At 41.4% G+C, this 24843-nt stretch overlaps 1 protein-coding gene across 1 annotated transcript in view; it reads right to left on the minus strand.

Annotated features, from left to right (window-relative positions):
* The window catches only part of LOC119979699 (protein FAM160B1-like), a 104878-nt gene that overhangs the window by 67785 nt on the left and 12250 nt on the right, over positions 1 to 24843 (minus strand). The window contains exons 2-5 of the mRNA XM_038822250.1: positions 13841 to 13919; positions 9751 to 9920; positions 6007 to 6111; positions 4906 to 5028 (exon numbers count right to left, since the gene is read on the minus strand). Of these exons, the coding sequence (XP_038678178.1) occupies positions 4906 to 5028; positions 6007 to 6111; positions 9751 to 9920; positions 13841 to 13919 (477 nt within the window). The remainder of the gene's footprint in view (positions 1 to 4905; positions 5029 to 6006; positions 6112 to 9750; positions 9921 to 13840; positions 13920 to 24843) is intronic.

Raw genomic sequence — 24843 nt, forward strand, 5'->3', positions numbered from 1 at the left:
GACGGGCTTGGAACACTATTCCTGCAGCTAGCAAGGCAGCCATGCAGCTGCGCACACCGCTAACAGCCCATTTTGAATTGTAATGTGTATATGCGGCTGCAGCTTGTCAGCCTTCCGAGCGTCAATCACGGACCCGGCGAATCCTGCATCGTTTTTCATTGGAATCGATTGCGTTCCACGAGGCACCGGTGCTAGTCCGTCAACAGTAGCTGAATTGGTGCAGGTGCGGTGCAGGTTTTTTTGTCGTAAAAGTCCACGGATTCGGCGTTGGTGGCAACACTTAGTCTCAGAAATGGAGAATCGTGCCCCATATCCTTTGGCCCTGACCTCATCAATTATGCAACCAGTACTTTTGTGTTGTATTCAGTGGCGGGCCAGGCTGAATGGTACGCAAGTCCACTATTGCATCCGGGTGCTATATTGAAACGGCGCCCAACATCACTAACCCACTATTGAAGAAAGAAGGTGGATCTCCTGCAAATGAAGATGGGTCTCCAATAACCTTCTGAGGCTGTAAGATAGATGTCCTCGATGACAGCGAATCTGAAAGATCAGCCTGTAGATGCTCCCTTCATTCACAGCTGTGCTGTTTCGGGATCCAAGGTTGCTGTTGGCTTCCATCCAGAACTGCTGAGGCATTGTTCAGCTTAGTCCCGGTATCAGGGAGATTCCAATCAGGCTTTCATCCAATTAGCGGGATGAAAAATCAGTTCCATGCCGGTCTTCAGCAGGTTTCCCATCCGAATGGTGAGCACCAGCTAAGATACCGGGGAAAATGTACCAGGCGCACAGGAGAATTCCGCTTTATGTCTTTGTCCTAGAGAGATTACCATTGATCCTGGAGTGTAACATTTCATATGTATAAAATAGAAACCAATGCTAAATGTAATCATGATAAACCCTGTAAATATAACAAACCCCACAGATTTTAGTGGCTGTAGAAAAATACTTCGATCAGTGGGCGGCACGGTTGCACAGTGGTTAGCACTGTCATTTCACAGCTCCAGGGTCCCAGGTTCGATTTCCAGCTGGGCCACTGTCTGTGTGGGGTCTGCACATTCTCCCCGTGTCTGCGTGGGTTTTCTTTGGATGCTCCAGTTTCCTCCCACAATCCAAAGACAGGTTTTAGGTGGATTGGCCATGCTAAATTGCCCTTAGTGCCCAAAAATGTTGGGTGGGGTTACTGGGTTACGGGGATAGGGTGGAGGTGTGGGCTTAAGTAGGGTGCGCTTTCCAAAGGTCAATGCAGGCTCGATGGGCCGAATGGCCTCCTTCTGCACTGTAAATTCTATGAAATCTATGAAGCACTGATTATAAAAATGGTTAGAAGGTTTATTAAGCACAAGCTGTCAACAGAAAGACCACAGTGGGTGCAAATTAATGGCCTTATCGTGCCCGACTTGGTGACATGCCAAAGCCACTGAATCTCAGGAGAGGCTCTCACAAGATTTGCGATGCTCGAAACGCCTCATGACATTTAATGAGAACTCACCAAACATCGTGATCTGGATCTTGCCCTCTCTGGGCGAGATCCAGATTAATTCACTTAAACGAATCATTCAGCTCATTTAAATATGTCTGCGCCGTATTTTCCTGAAGCCCGGGAAATAACAGCCTCACCTGGGAGATCTCGCCAGGGCGCCATTTAGCACTGGTTTCCACAAAAGTGGACCAGACTTAACGGCACCTGGGTTTCTCCCAGGCCACTGGGTGTCCGCTGGGTGGTCGGGCGCTGGACAGGGTGGTACCCTGACACTCCGACTGGTACCCTGGCACCTTGGCCCCGTGGCACTGCCACCCATGCACCCTGACAGGCTGGCAGAGATACTGCCAGGGTGCGATGCCCGGGTGCCGGGTTCAGGCCCGCGGATGCCTTGCCCTTAAGCGGTGGGATATGGGGGAGGGGATGTGGTTGAGAGGAGTTGAGAGAGTGGTTGGCATTTAAAAATGGCACCCTGATCCATGAATAATACTCGTCCTGCACTGGCGAGCTGAGGAAATGAGGCAAGTGCAGACTTGGCAAGGCATTCCTTGCTGAGAAATACCCCACTAAACACGCCCAAAATGGGATGCTGTTTTGTCCTGCTAAATCGTGTCCAATGTCTGTTATGTTTAAAGCATGCAATTTTCAAACACCAAGTTGGGTATTGCGATAAGAATCTTTTTGATTTCTGGCCAATTTAAAATGAACATTTTACACAGTAAGTATTTAGAAAACTAGGTTGTTCTATTCTGAAAAAAAAAATCTAATCTGCGTGGTATCCTCCTCAGTGAACAATAATGCAGGTCTGATTTTTAGGCAAGTTGGATCAACGGTAAAAATAAATTAGTACCGACTGGGTAAAAAACCTTTATGTTCTATCTGGAGCTCCACCTACAACCAGGAAATTTCAGAACAAGAATCAATTTGTACAGTAATACTGCAATTTGGGTTGTTGAGAAGTCGATTTTTACAAACATTATGATTGCAGCTAAATATTCAGCCGTTTGCCATTGACGTCAATTATTAGTTTAAGCAACCAATCTTAACAAGACAGGAATTTACCTGTACTTTACCCACTCTAAGTGCGTAATTTATATGCCATCCATGGCTTTGTGACCTCCACATTGGGAGGAACAAAAAACAGATTAGGTAAATGCTGTGTCAAACACCTTCATCCCTCACAACTTCATTTTCTTTTTCCACTTCCACAGTGATTTATTTCATTTTTAATCTTCTATGTTATCCTAATGTAGTTCAAGTCAAGCTCAAGGAACAATTCATCTATGAGGCACCAGCCTATGTGACTTTCCCTTAAATTCCTCAACTACTCCCTGTGATAACACATTCCACAGCCCACCTCAATTCCTATTGGATTTATCAATAACAATGTTAAACTTTGTTGGATAATAACTTTGGGCGAAATCAGGAAACCAGGATAGCACAAGTTAACCAGGATAACTACAGAAATAGATGGGAGTTTTGCATGTGTTTTGTGATAACACTAAGTTTGCTGTAACTGTGTGAAAGTTGAACATAATAATGTAGCTTTGGAACATCATATTTTGAAAGAGCTAATCAATGTTTTGGAACACTCAAACTGATGGTATTTTATAACAAAGTACCCTGCTGCGTGGTTATACTTCTGGAAACCGCTAGGATTTGTGGACATGCAAGTGGTATGGTTCCTAGATCTCAGCTGCTATCAGATAGGGATAGAATATGTTGGGTAAGAAGTAACTGATATTTATGTTCTAGATACAAGGACATCATCCCTTTAGAGAAGTGCTATAAAGTTCATGGGAAAGCAGAGAAATAAAAAGGAGTCACAGAACAGCCGTCACAGATTAGTGGAAAGAAAAGGCATAAAAGGAGAAAATCTGTCGATCGATGGGGAGCGACATGAATCTTTTCACAACAGAAAGAAGTACAGCCTCCAGAACAGAGATGTTTACGGTGTTGTCAGTAGTTATGCTCATGCTGCTGCTTGGCCAGTGCTTAAAGTCTGCCATAAATAAAACTAAATATTAAAAAAATACTTTTGTATCTAATGTATATTGTCTAATTTGACAGGCATGAACAAAAATTATAGTCAGAGGCCTGGTAAAAATTATTTCACGTGCTTGCTTGGCTACTTCAGAAAGCATTAGTAGTGCAGCATATGGTATAGATCATGCAGGTCAAACTAGGTAGGGATGACAGATTCTCTTTCTGTTGGAAAGCTATCAGTGAATAAATTGGATTTTAATGAACATAATTTTCAAGCTAGAAAATAAAGGGCAGCACGGTGGCACAGTGGTTAGCATTGCAGCCTTTATTGCAGCCTCACAGCACCAGGGAACCCGGGCTCAATTCTGGCTTTGGTTACTGTATGGAGTTTGCACGTTCTCTGCGTGGGTTTCCTCCGGGTGCTCGAGTTTCTTCCCACAGTTCAACGATATGCAGGCTAGCTGAATAGGCCATGCTAAATTGCGACCCACACTTCCCGAATCGGTCAGGATAGACATCACACCATACAGTAGGATTTCTGCGAAGTGGAGATCAGAATCCAAAACATAATTCGCAACGGCAGCCATCATCCCGGTGCAAATAGCACTTCCGAGGCTTGGTCTGCTCACCAGCAAAACCTCCACTGCAAGCTGGACCCTACCCAAACCATCCATGACCGCCTCGATCAAACAACAATTCTCTCTGATTCAACTTGGCTCCCTGCCACCAAACTCCAACCAGGATCATTCAGGGACATAGCGCCAGACACATACCCCAAAAATGATTATGGATGTGCATTAGGATAAAATAAAGGATTGAAAGACAAGTAGAGCCAGAGCTTGCAAAAATACAACTGCTCATGCACTCACATCACATGATCGCCCTTAACTGCAAACTTAATATGAAAGGTGGAAATGTAGCACAGTGGGCAGCACAAGTGGCTAGCACTGTGGCTTCACAGCACCAGGGTCCCAGGTTTGATTCCCTGCTGGGTCACTGTCTGTGCGGAGTCTGCACGTTCTCCCTGTGTTTGCGTGGGTTTCCTCCGGGTGCTCTGGTTTCCTCCCACAGTCCAAAGACGTGCAGGTTAGGTGGGTTGGCCATGCTAAATTGCCCTTAGTGCCCAAAAAGGTTAGATGGGATTACTGGGTTACAGGAATAGTGTGGAAGTGAGGGCTTAAGTGGGTCAGTGCAAACTCGATGGGCCGAATGGCCTCCTTCTGCACTATATGCTCTATGTTCCATATGCATTAAAATATGCAACCTATTGGGAAATGGAAGAGGTATCAGGCATAATTATTCTATTCAGGCTTTTTTCTGGTCAATACTGCATTACATAAATTATTTAAGAAACCCAAAGATAATGAAAGGAACAATCAAGAACTATGCAATAGTTACACAGCTTTATAAAAATGTCTACAGCATGATATACAAACCTCGAGAAAAAAGTTGACCAAATAGGGATCTTGTTTCAATTTTGCACAGACTATACAGAGAAACTGTATTTCCTCATTTTCTGTTGGGGCAGCGAGAACTTCACCACAAAGTCGAATTAATTTCTATAGAAAAAATATGTAACAAAAAAGTGGGTTTTTCAAATAAAAATATATTCTACATTTGCACTAAATAAACAGGTACGGATTCATATGGACGAGGGAGAACTTAGGTTCAATCTTTTAGTCAATTTCAGTCATTATGGTCGTGAAACATACCAGTTCGCCAAATTGATAAATGCTCACCAGTTTACTCATCTATCACAACATTGTTTGATGCCAGGGAAATAGAAAATGGGCTTTAGTTTCTGAATTGTTCTCCTTTTTCCGCAATACCCAAACTTCAATCCTTTTTCCGCAATACCCCAATCTTTACTCCAATAATTCATGCTGATATACAGCTCTTCGAATGCCAGCAGCCTTGGGTACCTTGCTGAAGAATCTATTCCCCATGCCCAAGTGAGACAGCCAAGTTTGTTCAATAGGCAATGGTACACTGTTGCCCATTTCCTGGTACTCCTCCCAGAGATATTCTTCACATGCACGTTTGGACTGTTGGGGATGTAACAGTGGACTTTGAACCAGTGTGCAACTGACATTCTCAAAAACATACCTTGCAGTATGGATCACTGCATCGCAAACAGAAGCAAATTTTCCTGCCTAGTCTGGAACAATTACTAAATCCATGCAACAACTGCTGTACAGGTAATGGTGATCTAGCTCTTCACAGAATAGGTTCAAGCTTGGATCTTCCTTACTTGTATGACTTAGCTCTATGCTGGACAGAGTAATTATCCACCAAGCCTAGGGGTAGCAAGAGCGACCTCTTTGTAAAGTAAGGAAATTTGAAGAATTGCATCTTCATTTCAGGAGTAACTGTCAAACATTACCCTAATAATATTTTGCACTCAAACTAGACCTGCTGCCAGTTCACCTGCTTACAACACAGAAAACATGCATTGATACAATTCCAAAAATATTCAGCACATCACCGTGGCAGAATATCTGCAGCTGTCACGTTCAGATGCTGTAGAAAGATCATACCTGGACAGGTCTGTGGACATTTATGTGTGGCAGCAGAGGTTGTTTGATCCTTCCCAGTAATTTTGTATAGAAAATCAGGACCTGTTGCTTCATTCCTGGCGGGCACTACAAACCACACAGAAAGTAACATTGAACAATTAAACACACTTTAGGGAAATAAAATTCAACAAATCATTCAAACTTCATGATATAAGCAACTACCTAGTTAGTGCATAATGCACACAGTTAATTGGAATGACACTGATTTTGCTTCAATACTTAGGGCAATGGGATAATCTGGCTTAACAATATTGAGCCAACATTTTCTTGAAATAAATCTGGTCACCAGCCTAATTCTTTCTGCTCATTTCTGAGAAGTCTTGAGGTTATACTTTTGGAATTCTGCATATATTTTTTTTATTTATTCGTGGAACATGGGCATCGCTGGCAGGGCAGCATTTATTGCTCATCCCGAATTGTTGAACTGAGTTGCTGGCTGGGCCATTTCAGTCTCTGTGGGTCTGGAGTCACATGTAGGCCTGCCCAGGTAAGGGTGGCAGATTTCCTTTCCTAAAGGACATTAGTGAACCAGATTGGCTTTTACAACAATCTGCTTTCATGGTCATCGTTAAGCTTTTAATTCCAGATTTTTAAATTTCATCACCTGCTGGCATGAGATTTGACCTGGGTCTCTGGATTACTCATTCAGCCACATGTACATGTATGAATGAAAGAACTTGGGAAGAAAATATATTATATTTATTAAACAAAACAACTAAGGGTATAATTAAATTCACTCCTCCATAAAAATAACATTTCAGTACTGTCTATATTAGTCACATTGTCATAAATTCAAGCATACAAAATAACAATTTGTAATAATGACGAACAGATAGAAGACATTTAACAGCCATTCCACATAATTTTAGCAGCATCATTTGAAAACTATTTTTATTTTAGATTCATGGTTGGTACTACTCTCTCCAGAGAGATCTGTTTCCCAATTTTCCCCGCCCCCTTGCTGGTGAGGTCATGAGGTTCAGGATCACAACTTACAGGCAAGGGGGTAGGGAACACCGAGAGGGGAGGGGGAACGCCAGCGATACATTCGCAATGGTGATGGCGTGCTGCCGATGATTGTCCAGTTGGTTGGCAAGGGGAAAGCGGGGGGTGGGGTGTAGGGAGGGTTCTGATCTCTGTGGAGGCATGCGCTGATTCTATCCGGCCCTGCCCCGCCCAGCTGACAGCAAAAACACTGCCCACTTGTTTTATTCTTAAAATCTGGGGAGAAAACTGGTTTCTGCAGCTGGAGAGTTACACACCGGTTTTCAGTCTGGGCCTGACACTTTGAAAAAATGATAATATTCCACCCAACTAATCTGAAGGTCACATACCAATAATTTTACTTATCAGTCATTTTATCAATGCATACAATTAAATTAAGTACAGGAAGTCCTCACTTAAAAATGCTGTTTCTGCGTGTGCATTGCTCTCCATTACCCTGCATTTGTGCTGCATTGTATTGTACATCTGAACCCGTACATCTGGGCAGTCCCGTGTTACTTCCATGTTGAGCTTCCAAGAGTTGTGTCTTGGGTGAATGGGAAGCAGGCAATCTCTGGAGGGAGCCCTACCCTCAGGCAGACTGGAAGCAGCCAAGATTTGTATTTGTGCTAGACCCCAGAACAATGCTTTGTCATGGTCTCCAGTGGCCCCTTTAAAGAGCATTGGGTAAACACTCTATTGTTTTCTACATATGGATAGAGTGCGCACAGGGGCCATTTGTCCATCAACATTGTGATCAGCTGAACTGGGCAAAACAGCAGTTATTTCCCAATGCCATTTTGGTTGTCTTGAATTGTTGTGGTGCTATTCATTAATCTTTCCCATTAAATTCATTCATGGTGAATCAATAAAAGCCAGTGATCATGAAGTGCTGTCTGTTGAGAAAAGGCAGCAAAAAGCTGTCAAAAAGACAGGATGCAAATTAGATTGGATGAGCTAACACCAAGGATTTTGCAGAATTACTCGTCTCTCACAGAGGTATTGATTAAAGAAATGGAACAAAGGAGGACTGATGGGGGAGGATGAGCAAAAGCACCCAACCAAGACATGGAGCTCAAAATCAATGCCTTGAAAAAGCTTGAAGAGGCAATGCCCATCTTGATAATGAAGACCCTGACAGAGAACATAGTTCAAGAGTGAGTAGAAGTATTAACAATGCAGCCAACTGTTACAGGGAGCTCTATAGAGAAAAGTAAATATCAAAGTGCAGTTGTCATTGGGAAAATTTAGCATAGCCAATCCACCTAACCCGCACATCTTTGGACTGTGGGAGGAAACCGGAGCACCCGGAGGAAACCCACGCACACACGGGGAGGACGTGCAGACTCCGCACAGACAGTGACCCAGCCGGGAATCGAACCTGGGACCCTGGATCTGTGAAGCATTTATGCTCACCACCATGCTGCCCCCAATGTCTTCCTGTATAGAATACATGCACTTTCAGCAAAAGGAGACAAGGGCTCTGCTTTCTTAGTTCCTTTGTCAGTGGTACAAGTTTGGTTTGATAATACCTGGACACCTTATTTGCAAAACAGGTAAATTGGGACAAATATCAGGACAACTATTGAAAACCTGGACAAGAGTTCCGGAAGGGAATTCAATGTTTGAGGTATTGGGGGGGGGGGGGGGGGGGGGGGGGGGGGGGGGGGGGGGGAGAGAGTTTGCTCCCCATTAGGAATCCATTATTATTTAGTTGCAATTTATTTGCTTCATAATGTCAATATATTTTTATTTACGCTGTGGAAATAATTTATTTTCTAAATTGCCAACATGGATACTATATTGAAAGAGATATCAGACATCAACTCAAAACTGACTTAAATATATTTGAATACACATACATCTACACCTGTTTTGAACTTAAAATTTGCTGAAGGTGTTTGCTTAGGCCACAGAGCGCCGACAGTGCAGAAGGAGGCAATTCGGCCCATCGAGTCGGCACCAACCCTCTGAAAGAGCACCTTACCTAGGCCCACTCACCCGCCACCTTCAATGATCAATGCACATATGGACCCAGGTCCCTCTTCTCCTGCACCCCTTTTCAAATTTTATCCCTCATTTTATGTTGCCTCAGCATTATATTCCTGCCAAAATGCATCACCTCGCAGTTCTTCGCATTGAACTTCACCCCCCACCTTTCTGCCCACTCCACCAACTTGTCTATGTCCTTTGAAGAATAGTATCATGGAATGCTCTACATCACAACAGGGAATCAGTTTGATTGCCACCTAAATACTCCCTCCCTCTTAAAAACCAAGTGGTTTTGATACCAAAATTCACGTATTCAATTCTGGCAGTTAGATTCCATAAGCTTCTGAAAGTGCTCATCCATTTTAATTTCGGTATTATCTTGGGACAAATGGAATAGCAAATTAAGTGGTGAATTGTTTAGAAACCAACTTAATGTGTGTAACAAAGTACAATAACTAGCCTGTCTTTACAACGTCCCGAGTGAAATTAAGTTACATTTATAAGGGAAGTGCTGACCAGAATTTTACTAAAATAATAAATTAAAACGTATATTGGACGGTCATATCCAAAATGTCTATTCATAATCTACATTTTTACTTTTAGTTGTTATGCAGCTGCTTGACCAATAAGTCACCTCATGCAAGGTCTTCCAAAATATTTTCAAACCTGCGATATTATTCAGCATGATTGAGAGAATGGAACAATTCAGCATCGGTGCTTAAAACATACATCAGCTTTTCCCAATGTGTACAGAGTCTCCAAAATCTTGTGATGCAGTAAGTACTCCATGCAGGGCCCCGTCTCCCCAGATTCCCTTTCATTTTCCTCCTGAACCAAGGTATCCAGCATCTGATCCAGATGTGATGGGATGTTTGTATCTGTTACTGGAGCTTTATCATCTGACAAGAAACAGAACAGCTTATGTTTTATAGTTTGCAAGTTCCCATGTTTTCTTTAAAATGAACATCTAATCAAATAGCAAACATATTGAGGTCAGAAAAATTGAGCTTGAATGAAGCCTGGTGTCCTCCTTTATATCTGTTAAATATTATATCCAACAGGGGATAGGAAGTGAGAATAGGGGAAAGTCACAGAAATAATTGTGACTTGTTAAAATTTTATTCACAGTATACTCAACAGCCCAAAATTACCTCTTACTTGTGTGCCATGACTCCATATGAGATCCAGGTTTTTTAATGATGAAACAGTTGGAAATATTAGCTTTGCAAACAAAAATATATTGAGCAAAAGTTAAACAAATACCCACATGCTCAAAATGAGAGCTATGCACAATGGTGTAGAAGAACAACCTTTGGTAGAAGAGGACTAAGCATATTCAAAGAATGAGGATTATAGAACAACAAGTCCAACTCTCCATTGTTTATCTGGCAATAATGCCAAGATGGTGCTGAAAATTAAAAAAAAGAGGACAAGGTATGTATTATTTGATGCTGGAACAAATGATGTACCAAACATCGCATTAACTTTGAATACCAAGCTTAAACAAGGGTACCTAATCAAAGCATGCAAATTTTGTCACACATGGCCATTCTACAAATTCAGTTTTAAGAATAAAATTATTTTTGAACTTGAAGATGTTGACCTGCTAGTTTCTCGCACAAGTATAGTATCAGCTAGTGATACGTTTAATCATAGATACCTGAAAGATTTAATTATCAAATTAAAACAAACAATTGGCAGGGCCTGAAATAATATGCTACAGCTCCAAATGGCATCCACACAACTTAACCTGCATTTAAGGATGCAAAGATTAAATAAAAAATTGTTTTGATCAACAGCCCCACTGGCAAAGCCCAAGGACGGGACGTGGAAAATACGATGGCCAATGCAAATACTGGGGCACTTCCAAATAAAAAGTGCTACGTAGTGGACTAATGCGTATCATTGCCAGAATGTCAGTGACACCCAAAAAGTGACTGTGTTGGAGCTAAAGTTACGACTCAACCAACTGATTCTTAAAAAGAAAATATTTTAATATTTTCCTCCAAGAGACCATTTTACTGCTGCTGACTAGAAAAGAGCCAGGAACTAATCTGTATCCACAGTTTTTGTGCAACATAGGAATAGGGAAATGTTATTTGGCTCCTCAGAATTTCATTTGGAATTTATGTCTGTGACTTTCCTCACTGCATGTGAAGCCTAGCATGTGTACAGGCAAGATTCATCATTAATGCTCATTTTACAAAGTTGTTTAATAGCAAAAATTCATTATGCTAGAAGAAGGCTTTTCCATTGCTTGTCCACCTAACCAGTCATATTTCTGGTTAAATTGTAGCTCCCAAGATCGGAACTTTTCATTTAGTTAAAGGTGCTTTGCAATTCAAAATCAGATTTTTACCTGTTTTATAGTCTTACAATGGATCTGCCTATCCTTAATTGCTCTTACTAGGCTATTTCAGATGGCAATTGAGAGTCAATCACATTGCTGTGGATCTGGAGTCACAAGTAAGCAAGGATGTCAGATTTTATGCTCAAAAGGACAATCATGAAAATGATGGGGTTTTTTCATTTTTATAATGAATGATAGTTGAGATTTGTTATTGACCAAATTCACCCATGACCCCAGAGCATTACCTGGGCCTCTGTATTACTAGTCCAAGACGTGACCACTATGTCACCATCTCCCCAAAATACAATGCAACGCATTTTTGACATAAACAACCAATTTTGAATTAGAAAACAAGTCAGACCTCTAAAGAATTGAATGAAGGCATATTAGAAAACAAAAGGTCAAAAGCAATAAATGTAATAAATTATAGCAGCACTTAAATCCCTTATAGCTACAATATCCAAAATGTGACATTTGCATCCTGTGACAAGTTTGAGAACTGGATAGGGACACTTGGTAAGAACTCTGCAGTCAATCAGGAGAATTTAAACAAATCCTACATGGAAATGGAGCCAAGAAAAACAAATACATTGGTTACAGTACCCTAACCCAAGCACAATGTTAGTTATGTAAGGGTCCTTCCAGTTGATTCCCTTATTTCCTATTTCTTTTACTTTGGCATTATTATTTTTGGTCCATGGATCTTTAATGACTGTATACCTTTAAGTCGAGCAGGGGAAGTGAGGAACTCAAAAGTTGCAAAAAAGTATACTTTGCTATGAAGATTTAGATTTTGAACAGAATAACTAAGGCTTTATGGCACCCGAGAGATTTGGTTCGATTGGTTGGTTTGTGACCAATGGATTGGTCAGGGACAGTGTTCTGCCTGGCAACAGACATCGATTGGTCCTGCCAGTTGGAATTTGTTCAGCAGAAGATTCCCTGATGCTGAGAGGAGAGACTGTGTAATGCTCTGTCGGCTGTATCTGAGTTTGCAGAGAAGTCTCGAGGCCCTGATGAGTCTACAGTGAAAACCTGAAAGCAATGATATTCAATTGAAGGCCTAGACTGAAAGAATCTAACTGGAAAACGTCCATCCGAAATGGAAACTTTAATCCTTCACTTTTAGTGTTATTTTTACACCCTCTTTCCTCTGTTTGTCTATATATAGAGGGCGGGACGAGTTGAAGGGGAGGGTTAGAAATTAGATAGGAATTGTTGCATTTGTTGCCTATTTTAATGATAGTTATTGTTATTAATAAAGTTAATTGAGTTTAAATTTACAAACCTGGTGACTGTAGTTATTGGACAGTCAAAGACCAAAGACTTCGGGTTTTTTTTAAATTAAGAGTTAATTTCAACTATGTTGCGATTCTAGATCAAGTGGGGCTTGGATTGACCGTACACTAGCCCAGGCTGCCATAACAGTTACATCAAGTGATTTGACATAACAAAAATTTAATGTTGCAAATTTGAAATTACAAAAATATGAACAGCTGAAGAAATGTGTCACCTCCCCATGAGGTGTTGGTCAATTCCTGCACTTCAATTTCAATTACCAGTGTTGTGTCGCTCTTCATTGAACAAATGAAATGGGAAATTTCCAACTGGTCATTGCATTAGCTGCTCCTCTAGTGAGCAAGTAATCTGCTCTGCTGACCATTTTTGTATGCTTTTGTGTGATGTGGACGTCGCTGGCCCATCTTGAACCAAATGGTTTGCTGGGCCATTTCAGAGGGCAGCTAAGTGTCAACCCACATTGCTGTGGGTCTGAGTCACATGTAGGCCAGGCTAGGTAAGGATGGCAGATTTCCTTCCCTCAAAGATATTAGTGATCCAGAGTTTTTTTTTACAGCAATCAATAGTTGTCATAGTCACCATTACTCAGACTAACTTTCTATTCCAGATTTACTTATTGAATTTAAATTCCACCAGCTTCTGTGATGGGATTTGAATGCAGGGCCCCAGAACATGAGCCCGAGCCTCTGGATTCCTAATCCAACAGCAGTGTTCAACCAGCTCTGGTTAAAGTCAGTCATGCTAAAATCAGTGCTGCTAAGGAAAGTGGACCTGACAGCTGGACGACCTTTGCGGTCAACTGCTCTTAAATATGACACACTCTTGTTCACTATCACCTAAATTCAAATTCTGTTTTCAAATGGTTCCTATTGCTGCCTGCGAAATTAGCTGTTACAGTAATAATCTCAAGTTTCCTTCAGAATTATGCGAATAGAATGAGAGTAGTACTTCAATTAATATTGCGGCATAAAATTAAAATCGAAACTGAACAGTAAATGTCTGCTGGAAGGCCATGGAACTTCATGTAGCACACTGTTTCCACTCATTTTCCTAATTGACTCTGTTGGGACTCTAGCCATGAGGTTTTTCTTGTACTGCAATACACAGAAATGATTTGCCTCCACAGGATAAAACAAATCAATTAAACAAAAATTATATAAATGCCCTTACCTGATGTGTCAATATAATAATGGGTAATGGCCTTCCAGTGAAACACAAAGTCTTCTTGAAGTGGAAGGGAAGGAGCCAGCTATAAAATTCAAAAAAAATATGATAAAGACTTGTTGAAATGCAAAGCTTTGATGAATACTCCAAGTGAAGTAGTTCACTGGTTTGTGCAATTAAATCAAATTAAATGACAACCTCACTTATGACTCATCGACTGTAGCTTTAGAATAGATAATAATTATTTTTGAAGAAATTCACACAATATTTAGTGAAGTGTCAGCGACATTACAATATCAAAAACAGGTCACTGGCTTATCATAGTGAAGCAGAGTTTTAAAAAATAACTTTTTCTTTCTGTCCCTTATTGTTCTCCTCACTCCATATTTCTATCCCTCTCTTGATCTTACTTTCTAACTTCTTGGTGACTCTGCGCGGATTCTTCCATTTGACTGGTTAAAGAGACACGCCATTTGCACACACATGGGCATTACCCAATACATCCCCAACTGATGACACCCGTTATGAGGTCCCCGCTCTGCAGGCCCCTCCATGCCCACTTACAGGCCCCATTCCCTTCAAGGACCCCCACCTAACACACCCCCCTCCCAAACACCCAGAGGCCCCAACTTACCTACCCTGCACACCCCCACCCTTAAAACTTCCTCTCCTCTCTCCTTTCATAGGCATGTCCCCCCTCGGGTGCTGACCCTTGACAGTGCCATCCTGGAACCTGGGCACCATTGCACTACTACCTTGGCACCCAGGCAATGCTGCTTGGCAGTGCCAAGGCACCAGAATTCCAGAGGTAGGGCCAGGGAGATACTTTGCACTGTCCATAGCTACCCAGGGGCCTCCGATGGTCTGGGAGACCCTCTGGTCCACACTTGTTTGGACCAATGCTGAATGGCACCCAGCTGCGGCCTCACTTGGAAGGACGGTGGATCCCATGTGAGGTTGCCAAAGTTGATTTAAAACCGGCTTCAGCGAGCGCTATTTAGTCATGCCCCTTGTTACCGTGTTCTGGCTCGTACGCCATGTGGGGCTTGGGTGGATCCTGCGAGGCATGAAGACTGCCGGGAACCCACGAGAGGCCTCTCCTGGAACTCATCGGCCGCAGCACATTTGAAAGAGTGCCCAACTCGGCCCATTGTGTCCTGTTTTGGGCACTTTTTTTACTGACAAGTGTCAAGGTTATGTAAAGAGGGCAGAAGACATTCACTAAAATTATCAGAGGTGAAAGATTAAGAAAACTGGTGTTCTTTCCATTAGGTCATAGAAGGTTAAAAGAAAAGCTGACAAGTGTTCAAAAAATTCTGAACTATACTGCTAAGTTGAACTTCCACCGATTAGCAGGTTTCTAACAAGCGTGGTCAATACGAAAGAACAGGAGGCTTAGGAGATATTATCTTGAACAGTGGGTTGTTAGGATTTCAAATACCTTATCAGAAACAAGCTGGAAGCAGAATCAATAATAAGTTTTAATGGGAACTAGATAAATACTGGATTTTTTTTTTTTTAAAGGCATGGAAAAAGGCTGAGGAATGGGATTAAGTTGATTGCTCTTTCAAGAGCCTATGCAGATATAATGCGCCAGATAACCTTATTCTTTGTCAAAGTGAGAAATGGTCAGCGATCCTTACTTAAGAAAGCTCTGGTACCAATTTAGTTGTTAATACCACTGTACCAATGAATGGAAATATTCCAATGTTATGGAGTAGGAGTGTCAGAAATGCAACAATCAGTGACTTCAGCCTACTGCACACATGCAAACAGTAAAATAAAGACTATTTAGAATAATATTTCCAAACTTCAGAAATGCTTTAAGAAAATCTTAGTGCTAACCTTCAGCTATCATCATCCGGGAACAAGCGGTCAACTTCACAAATATGCCGATGGCACCTAGCTTTAGCCTTTCTACTGATCCAAATGTTGTTACAACAGTATGTAACTTACTAGCCACCATTAAGACAATGGTGAGTGGAAATTCCACCAAAGCTAAAGATCAGGAAAACAAATTATCCTCACCGACTTCCATCATTACATAGGTTTTCTGGCCTTGAATCCATGCACCTCCCTGGTTGTGACTACAGGCCAAATTCAGAGTGATAGTGTTAAAAAGGCAGAATCATACAAACCACTACCTGCTGGATCTCACAGACTGCTGAGACATAGCGCTTTGAAAAGGTACTAGCTCCCATAGATTCAAGCTGCCTACAGATAACATCCAAGGACCATCAGGGGATTTAATTAAAAGGGAGGCTTCAGTCACAGTCTGCACACAAAAATTCAACTGATCATTTTGCAGCTTTAGCTCATGTGTGTCCACTAAAACAAGGGACAATGGGTCAAGGAATTGATACACCACTGGACAAACATATTCCTACCATACCTATGTCTGATAGCAGATAAATACAGAAAATATGTGCTTCATGATATTATAATTAAGTAGTGTGATTGGATAACTATACTCATATATTATACATTCTGGAATCCTAATTATTAGTTGTGAATGGATACAGATAATTCCTAAACAAATGCACTCTTTTGATTTGTATATGTTAATTACTTGTAAGATAAGCTGAAAATATAATTGCCATTGTATTTTTTTGTTTGGAAGCTGGCAGGCTACATTGGAATAAAGGCTGTTTTTAAAACTCCAAAAAATCTTTGTCCGGTTGCTTGAGTGAATGAGGTACACTATAGCCGACTAGCTACAATACTCCCACAACACAGAAAGATAACTATTTTTCAGCCAGCAGGCACAATGGTCCAAATGGTCAGCTTGTGTGTCAAACAAAATCTATGCTGGTGTGCAATTTCTGCAATCTCCTCCGATCATACATTGCTGTGTATGCCCTCTGCACCTTTACATCAATCCATTCCTTGCTCATCACTCATTTGCAGTCATTACACCCCTCCCTAAATATTACCACTTTTAGGAGTTCTGAAGCAATTGCATCACATCTGTCCCCTATTTCCAATTGGAAGGCTGTAAGTGCTTTAAAAATGACCATGTGTTAAACCAGAGGTTTTTTTGAGTGACTGATCCATGACTTTGCATTTTACAGTTTCCTATTTGTAAGACGGCAGTGCCCGGTGTGTGCAGTCATGTAACTAAGTAAACAACAGCCTTAAACTGCTGATCGGCAAACTTACGTTGGGTTATTCAAATTTTAAAAAGATGTTTGAAAACAACCGTACCAATTAGATTGTGCAAGTCTATTTGCAGCATGCTTATGTATTAAGCAAGCAAAATACAGGAACCACAACATAGACGTCAGTCATTTAACCGAACATAACTTTACACAATCAAAAATGTGTTTCCTTTTTCAAACATTTGTTTTATTTTCACTGTACCAATAGTTTTAGTGATCAGAATCACTAAACCCATAAACTTTCAAAATGGTAGTTGCAGGAGAGTAGCACTAGTAGTACTAAGAGTACAGGTAACTTCAAAAACAGTAATTTTGTAGGAGGAACCAAGACTATCTTTCCTCATTTAACGTTTTACTCATGCATGAGGCGGTGAATCCCATGATTTGCAAATGCTATGAAAGTATGCAAAAGTAGCACCCGACATTTATTTCCAAACAGGAAATAACGACTCCCTTAACATTGTACTTTGTTAAAAATGCTTATCCTCACTCAATTGACAGTTTAATAGTTTAAGGCGTTAACTAACGTTCCCCCCTCCCCTCCTTAAGATGCTCACATGCATTGGTACAGGTCCACAGGTTCCTGAAAGTTGCTGATCATTTACTTTATAGTGCAGGGCCAAGCAATGAGAATATTTTAATATCTTCCCCAAGTAGTCACTTTTCATATGAGCATCGAGGTTGTGGCCATCAGTTAGCTATTCAACCACATGGAGCATCATGTGTCTTTGCCACAGGCATACTTTCTAGCAGGAGGAACTGAGAAGACACCAGGAGCAGAAAACAATGTTTTTTTTAAATCCAGGAGTGCTGAGCTAGTTGTAATGTTCTAACCATCATCTTGTCTAAGGTTAACAGAATGGACCTGGAATTAATCTTGGGATTTTCCAACTTGCTGATGGTTAAGTGAAGTACTTTTTAAAGTTTAAGCATTGAAGTCTGGAATCAAACTGCTTCAATTCAAATTGATCCTGCTTTATTACACACGAGTTAAAATCTGACAGTTCAAAATGATTCACTGCCATTATGGTAGGAAGAATTTGAGGGGAAAAAGTTACCAGAAAGTATTTTAGTAAGTGTTACAACTGATTCTAGAAAGGGGGGAAAAGAATCACAGGAAGGCTGTAATTAACTTAGTTTAATGAATATCACTAACTTAGATTTTTTTCAACTAATTTGTGCCTGGAATCTTTCCAAGATTTGGGAAGATACTTAGCAAACAGGAGATTATGGTCTTAATTGAAATGAATTTTGGAAGTCTTAACACTACACAAATTGACAAATTTAATAAGAGAGACTGTACTGATGACTGGTGAGGAAATTGAAAATGTCACAGTTGTGAAATCGATGTGTTTATCAAAGCTTCATTTGAAGGTGAAGAATTAATTTTACTCTGTATTGAGCTGGGCTTGGTTCAAATGGCGGTGCCCAAATATAGGAAGTCAGATTTCTCATTGTGATACCTTTCTTCCATCAGCAATTATAGAAGTCTCCATCAAAACAATTTTATTTCTAAAAAACAAAAGATTTTAATTTAGCCCCATTGATACTGTGTTCTAACGTTTAGGAGTGGGTAAAATGAATGGACTTAAGCTGTGGAATTCCTGTCCACTTGTACCTTGAACCACTGCCACAGCAGGAATAATTACTGTGATGAGTGTAAGAAATTGTCATATTTTATATTTTTTGCAGAAATGTTACGAAAACCTGGGTTCAGATGCATAGATAGTATGGCTACTAGAGCTGTGATTAAGGGGTCATAATAGTGAAATAATAATTGATTTGCAGGTTAAGTATTCTGCTCATAGATCTTGAGAACCATTTACTTGTTTACAGATAGCTAGCTAATGGGATCTTGCTTAATTTTGAAGGACCCCTCCTGGAGTGTAGATAATTTGAGGGTATTGCGTTTGGTGCTGGCTAAACAAGTCAAGGGACACCTTGTAAGAAGAGGCAAACAAATGCCTTATGCTTTGGGTACAGATGATGCAGTTCATGGGAGAAGCCAGGTCTGTCTCAAAAGTCAGTTGATCCTCGAACTCTCATCTGAACAGAGGTGTTTCAGTTTGGTTCTGAAAAGTTCTCTCTCCAAAGATTCTGCACAGAGAAAAGCAAGTAGAACCCCATGAGCGATATTAGAAACATATTGGTTTGCCTAATTGGAATATAGTGGCAGGTTTAGGAAGTAAGTTAAGGTTTTCTCTTTTATTTAAGAACTGCTGTAACTGTTAACTGCAAAGCTATTTCTTTGTTGTCAATGTGGCTAATTCTATGTTTAAATTAAAGTTTGTTTTAACATAAAAGATACCTATGGGTCAGTGTTATCATTCGTGTTGTGCAGTAACAGTTCCTCAGGTTTTACAAATTGCTGATAGTTGGGTTCTCGTCCGGATACTAACATCATAATAGACGTTAGTTCTGGATTCTTACTGACAAAGGCAGGACTGATGGACTCACGCTTTTTCTGGTATATTATGTACCTGCAAAGATAATTGGGGTAGATTTATTCATTAAAATGTAAGGTATGCTATACCTTTAAATCATGCCACTGCAAAAATCAGATTCTAATAGAGCCACTCCCCAATATTTTAATATGCATAACTTTAGCATTCCAATGTGCAGGACAACAATTAATTTACATACCAACATAATTTAAAATCAATCAAGTTGAAGAATTTAACAATTACTTTTAATACATTGCAAATCCCTGTTTACTTCTAATGATGTATTCAACCAAGAATTTCAGGATATTCCAGGAATGCCAGAAGGCGGCATTATGGACTAATTGTTGCTATTCAGCATGCTACAATGAAAGATTGCACTGCACATGTCTCCATATTATAAACTATAATTACAAGAAAGCAAAAATATGAAAAAGATAAATCTAGGTGCTCGACATAACACTGAAAAGAAATAGATTTGTATTTGGCATCTTGTCAATATTGCCACAGTTGCTTAGGATTTCATTTGAACACATTTTGAGTGCATCATAACCTGTGAATAATTTTATTAGTTTACAAATAAGCTGTTCTTTTACATTTTCGGATCTCAATTACAGTGGCTCATTTTTGTGGGGTCGACATGATAAAGCTGTTATCACATTGGCACCTCTTCTCTGACTCTAGAGAAGGTGCGGCTCAGAGTTGAAGGAACATTGTCAATTAAAAAAAAATACAACAGATCCTCATCAGACCAAAATGCGAATATTTTGATGCAATGAAGATGAAGGAATGATTTGAAACTTGATGTTGACAAAGAAGCCTTGGCGACCTGCTACTACACTGCCTCTTTGAAATTACATACACATGCAGTCAGTGAATGTTTAAGGTCGTGGATGGGGTGTTGATCAAGTGGGTTATTTTGACCTGGATGGTGTCAAACCTCTTGAATATTGTTAAAGCTGCCGTCATCCTGGAAAGTGGAGGGTATTCCATCATACCGTTGATACAGGGGCCTCACGGTAGCATGGTGGTTAGCATCAATGCTTCACAGCTCCAGGGTCCCAGGTTCGATTCCCGGCTGGGTCACTGTCTGTGTGGAGTCTGCACGTCCTCCCTGTGTGTGCGTGGGTTTCCTCCGGGTGCTCCGGTTTCCTCCCACAGTCCAAAGATGTGCGGGTTAGGTGGATTGGCCGTTCTAAATTGCCCGTAGTGTAGGTTAATGGGGGGATTGTTGGGATACGGGTTACCTGGGTTTAAGTAGGGTGATCATTGCTCGGCACAACATCGAGGGCCGAAGGGCCTGTTCTGTGCTGTACTGTTCTATGATCTATGATCTCTGCCTTGTAGGTAGTGGCCGGACTTTGGAGAGTCGGTTGAGTTGAGTTGCTCAACGCAGAGTGTCCTCTGACCTGCTCTTGTAGCCACATAATTTATATGGCTGGCTGAGTTAAGTTTCTGGTCAATGGTGACTTCAAGGATGTTGACAGTGAGTAATTCAAAAGTGGTAATGCTGTTCAATTCAAGAAGAGAGGTCAGACTCTCTTGTTGGAGAAAGCAATTGCCAGGACTTGCATGGCATAAACGCCACCATTTATAACACAAACCAGAATGTTGCCAAGATTTTGCTGCATGTGGGCATGGGCTGATCAGTATCAGACACTGTGAATGACACAGAACACTTTACAATCACCAGCCAAAAAAATACATTTCTGACATTACGATAGAGGAAATGTCAGTGATGTAACAGTTGAAGATGGCCGGGCCTCGGACACTGACCATTAGAACTCCTGCAGGAGTGTCCTGGGGTTCAGATGATTGGCATCCAACAACTACTACCATCTTCCTTTGTGTTCGAATGTGTATGACTTCGGACAGTGCCGGGCAACTCCCCACCCCAGCCATCTCCTGATGGTTCCCACTGACTTCAATTTTGCTAGGGCTCCTTGCTGTCGCACCTGGTCAAATGTCACCTTGAGTCACTCTCACCTCACCTCTTTTCCATGTTTGCACCACAGTTGTAATGTGGTCTGGAAATAAGTGGCCCTGGTGGAACCCAGACTGAATACCCATGTGCAGGTTATTGCTGCTCATTAGCACTCTCTACGGCACCTCCACTATTTTGCTGACGATCGAGAATAGACTGATGAGATGGGAATTGGCCGGATTGAATTTGTTTGCTTTTTGTGAATGGGACATACTTAAGCACATCTCCAAGGGGCCAAGTTCCCTTGGTACTGTTCTAAGTGCTCGACCCATACAGCCTCAATTGTTTGGAGGTAAATGTTTACTGATAATTGTTTTTTCTGCAGTGGTGGCTGACAAGCAGTTTTAACATAGGTAAAAATGAAGGATTCTGTACTATGTTTACAGGGACAGTCACCATTTGCAGACATATATAGTCAGAAATTAGTTGTCTGTACAGAATGCCCCACCTTACGTAGCAGAGTGCTGGTCAACTATAATGCATGTTGAATGCCTTCAATTCATTGATTGTTATAATTTAGATTTAACATAATTGCAATCCATTTATAAAATGTGTTTTCAGGCCACTAAAAGATGAAAATTACAAATTGAAATGATGATGGAAATGATATATAATATTCTTTCAATCATAGTGGGTATCTCAGACTATCGGGAATGTAGATTTGACTGAAAAGTTTGAAGTGCTGCTCTTATAATGCTGACTTCCTACTTAGTTTCTTGGTAATCAGTTGCTGTCTTTGTTTTAAGAAAGGTTAACAGTATATTTGACTAGCCCAGTACTTTCAGGATTTGTGTATGCCCCAGCCCTAGATTTGTATCTTTCTTTAGTTTTTCTATTTTCCCTCATGCTCTGACTGATCTCATCTTGTTGATGAGACCCACCTCTTGCTCCCTTGACCCAATTCCATTTAAACTGATCACCTAACTTACCTTTCCGGTGCTTGCTAGAGGATATTGTTACGGTAATCTCTCCTTGGGTACAAGTCTATCATCATCCTTCTCCCCATTACCTCTCAACTAGCTCCTGACCTGAATAAACTTCCATCTTATTTCTAACCTTCCTTTCCTCTCCAAAGTCCTTGAATAAGCAGTAACCTCCCAAAGATGTGCTGAATTTTCCAAGAACTCCATGTTTAAAACTTTTCAATTACATTTCCAGCCTTGCCACTCACTACACCACATTTGGAGTAGTGTGTGCAGTTCTGGTCGCCTCATTTTAGGAAGGATGTGGAAGCTTTGGAAAAGGTGCAAAGGAGATTTACCAGGATGTTGCCTGGAATGGTGAGTACGTCTTACGAGGAAAGGTTGAGGGTGCTAGGCCTTTTCTCATTAGAACTGAGAAGGATGAGGGGCGACTTGATAGAGGTTTATAAGATGATCAGGGGAATAGATACACAGTCAGAGACTTTTTCCCCAGGTGGAACAAACTATTACAAGGGGACATAAATTTAAGGTGAATGGTGGAAGATATAGGGGGGGGGGGGATGTCAGAGGTAGGATCTTTACTCAGAGAGTAGTGGGGGCATGGAATGCACTGTGGAACTATGGAAGTAATTGAGTCTGAAACATTAGGACCTTCAAGGGCTATTGGATAGGTACATGGATTACAGTAGAATAATGGAGTGTAGATTAATTTGTTCTTATGGGCAGCACGGTGGCATTGTGGATAGCACAATTGCTTCACGGCTCCGGGGTCCCGGGTTTGGTTCTGGCTTGGGTCGCTGTCTGTGCGGAGTCTGCACATCCTCCCAGTGTGTGCATGGGTTTCCTCCGGGTGCTCCAGTTTCCTCCCACGGTCCAGGGATGTGCAGGTTAGGTGGATTGGCCATGATAAATTGCCCTTAGTGTCCAAATTTGCCCTTAGTGTTGGGTGGGGTTACTGAGTAATGGGGATGGGGTGGAGGTGTTGACCTGGGTGGGGTGCTCTTTCCGGGGGGGCGGTGCGGTCTCGATGGGCCGGGTGGCCTCCTTCTGCGCTGTAAATTCTATGATAATCTATGATTAATCTAGGACAAAGGTTCGGCACAACATCGTGGGCCGAAGGGCCTGTTCTGTGCTGTATTTTTCTATGTTCCATGTCTCAATTTACATGCTGCACTTCTGTGACAGAATCCAAAAGTATATTAGTTTCCACACACATGCTGGCAACATCCAGCTCAACCTCATCACCACCTCTCTCAATCTGTCCAGTCTCCAAGTTGTCAGACTGCTGGTCTGAATTCAATATTGGATGAGCAGAAATCTCCTCCAAATAAATATTAGGAAGAAAAAACCTATTGTATTTCGTCCCTGTCACAAAACACTACTCTGTAGCCGCCAACCCTATTCCTCTCCCTGGAAACTGTCTACTGAACAGATTGTTCACCTAACTCTGTCGCTGTCTCAACTAGTATGCAGAACATACAGTGCAGAAGGAGGCAATTTATCATGGCCAATCCACCTAACCCGCACGTCTTTGGACTGTGGGAGGAAACCAGAGCACCCGGAGGAAACCCACGCACACACGGGGAGAACGTGCAGACTCCGCACAATGACCCAGCGGGGAATCGTACCTGGGACCCGGCGCTGTGAAACCACAGTGCTAATCACTTGTGCTACCCTAATGTTACTGATACCCTCACCTGTGCCTTTGTTACTTCTAGATTTGATTATTGTGAGACAATTCTGCCCAGCTTCCACATTTTACCTTCTGTGAATTTGACATAATCTAAAATTCACTGCCAAATTTGCAGTAAGACCCATACTCCATCATCCCTGTGCTCACTAACCTACATAGCTCCTGGTCAAGCAATGTCTTGATCTTCACATTCTCATCTTTTTTTCCCCAAAATCCTTCTGTGGCCTCTATAATCTCTTCCAAGATATCTGCGCTCCTCTAATTCTGGCCTCTCTTGGGCATCCCTGATTTAATTGGTCCATCACTGGTGGAAGGTGCCTTCTGCAAATTAGGCTCTAATCGCTCCAATTGACTCCCCTAATCTCACCGTGCCTCAGCCAGTAGGAGTCTTGCATCGGAGTCAGAAAGTTCTGGGTTTAAGTCTACCTGCGCGTTTGAGCACAGAAATCAAGGCTGAAATTCCAGTGTAGTACTGAGGGAGTGCTGCAATGTTCAGGCTGCCATCTTTCAGATGAAAGGCTCTATCCGCTTGCTTAAGTGCATACAAGACACCCCGTCGCACTATTTTGAAGAGCAAACAAGTTATCCCCAACGTCCTGACCAATATTTATTCTTCAATCAACATCATGAAAAAAACAAATTAACTGGTCCCCATCAAATTGCTGCCCATTTCCTATGTTACAGCAATGGCTACACTCCAAAAGTGAAGTACTTTGGGTTATCCTGGGACAATCTTTAAGAACCTACCTCTTTGACCAAGTTCTAATATGTTCTTTTGTGGATCAGTGTCATATTTTGTTGTGTAATGTT

Source organism: Scyliorhinus canicula, chromosome 16, assembly GCF_902713615.1.
Source record: "Scyliorhinus canicula chromosome 16, sScyCan1.1, whole genome shotgun sequence".
NCBI classification, from domain to species: domain Eukaryota; kingdom Metazoa; phylum Chordata; class Chondrichthyes; order Carcharhiniformes; family Scyliorhinidae; genus Scyliorhinus; species Scyliorhinus canicula.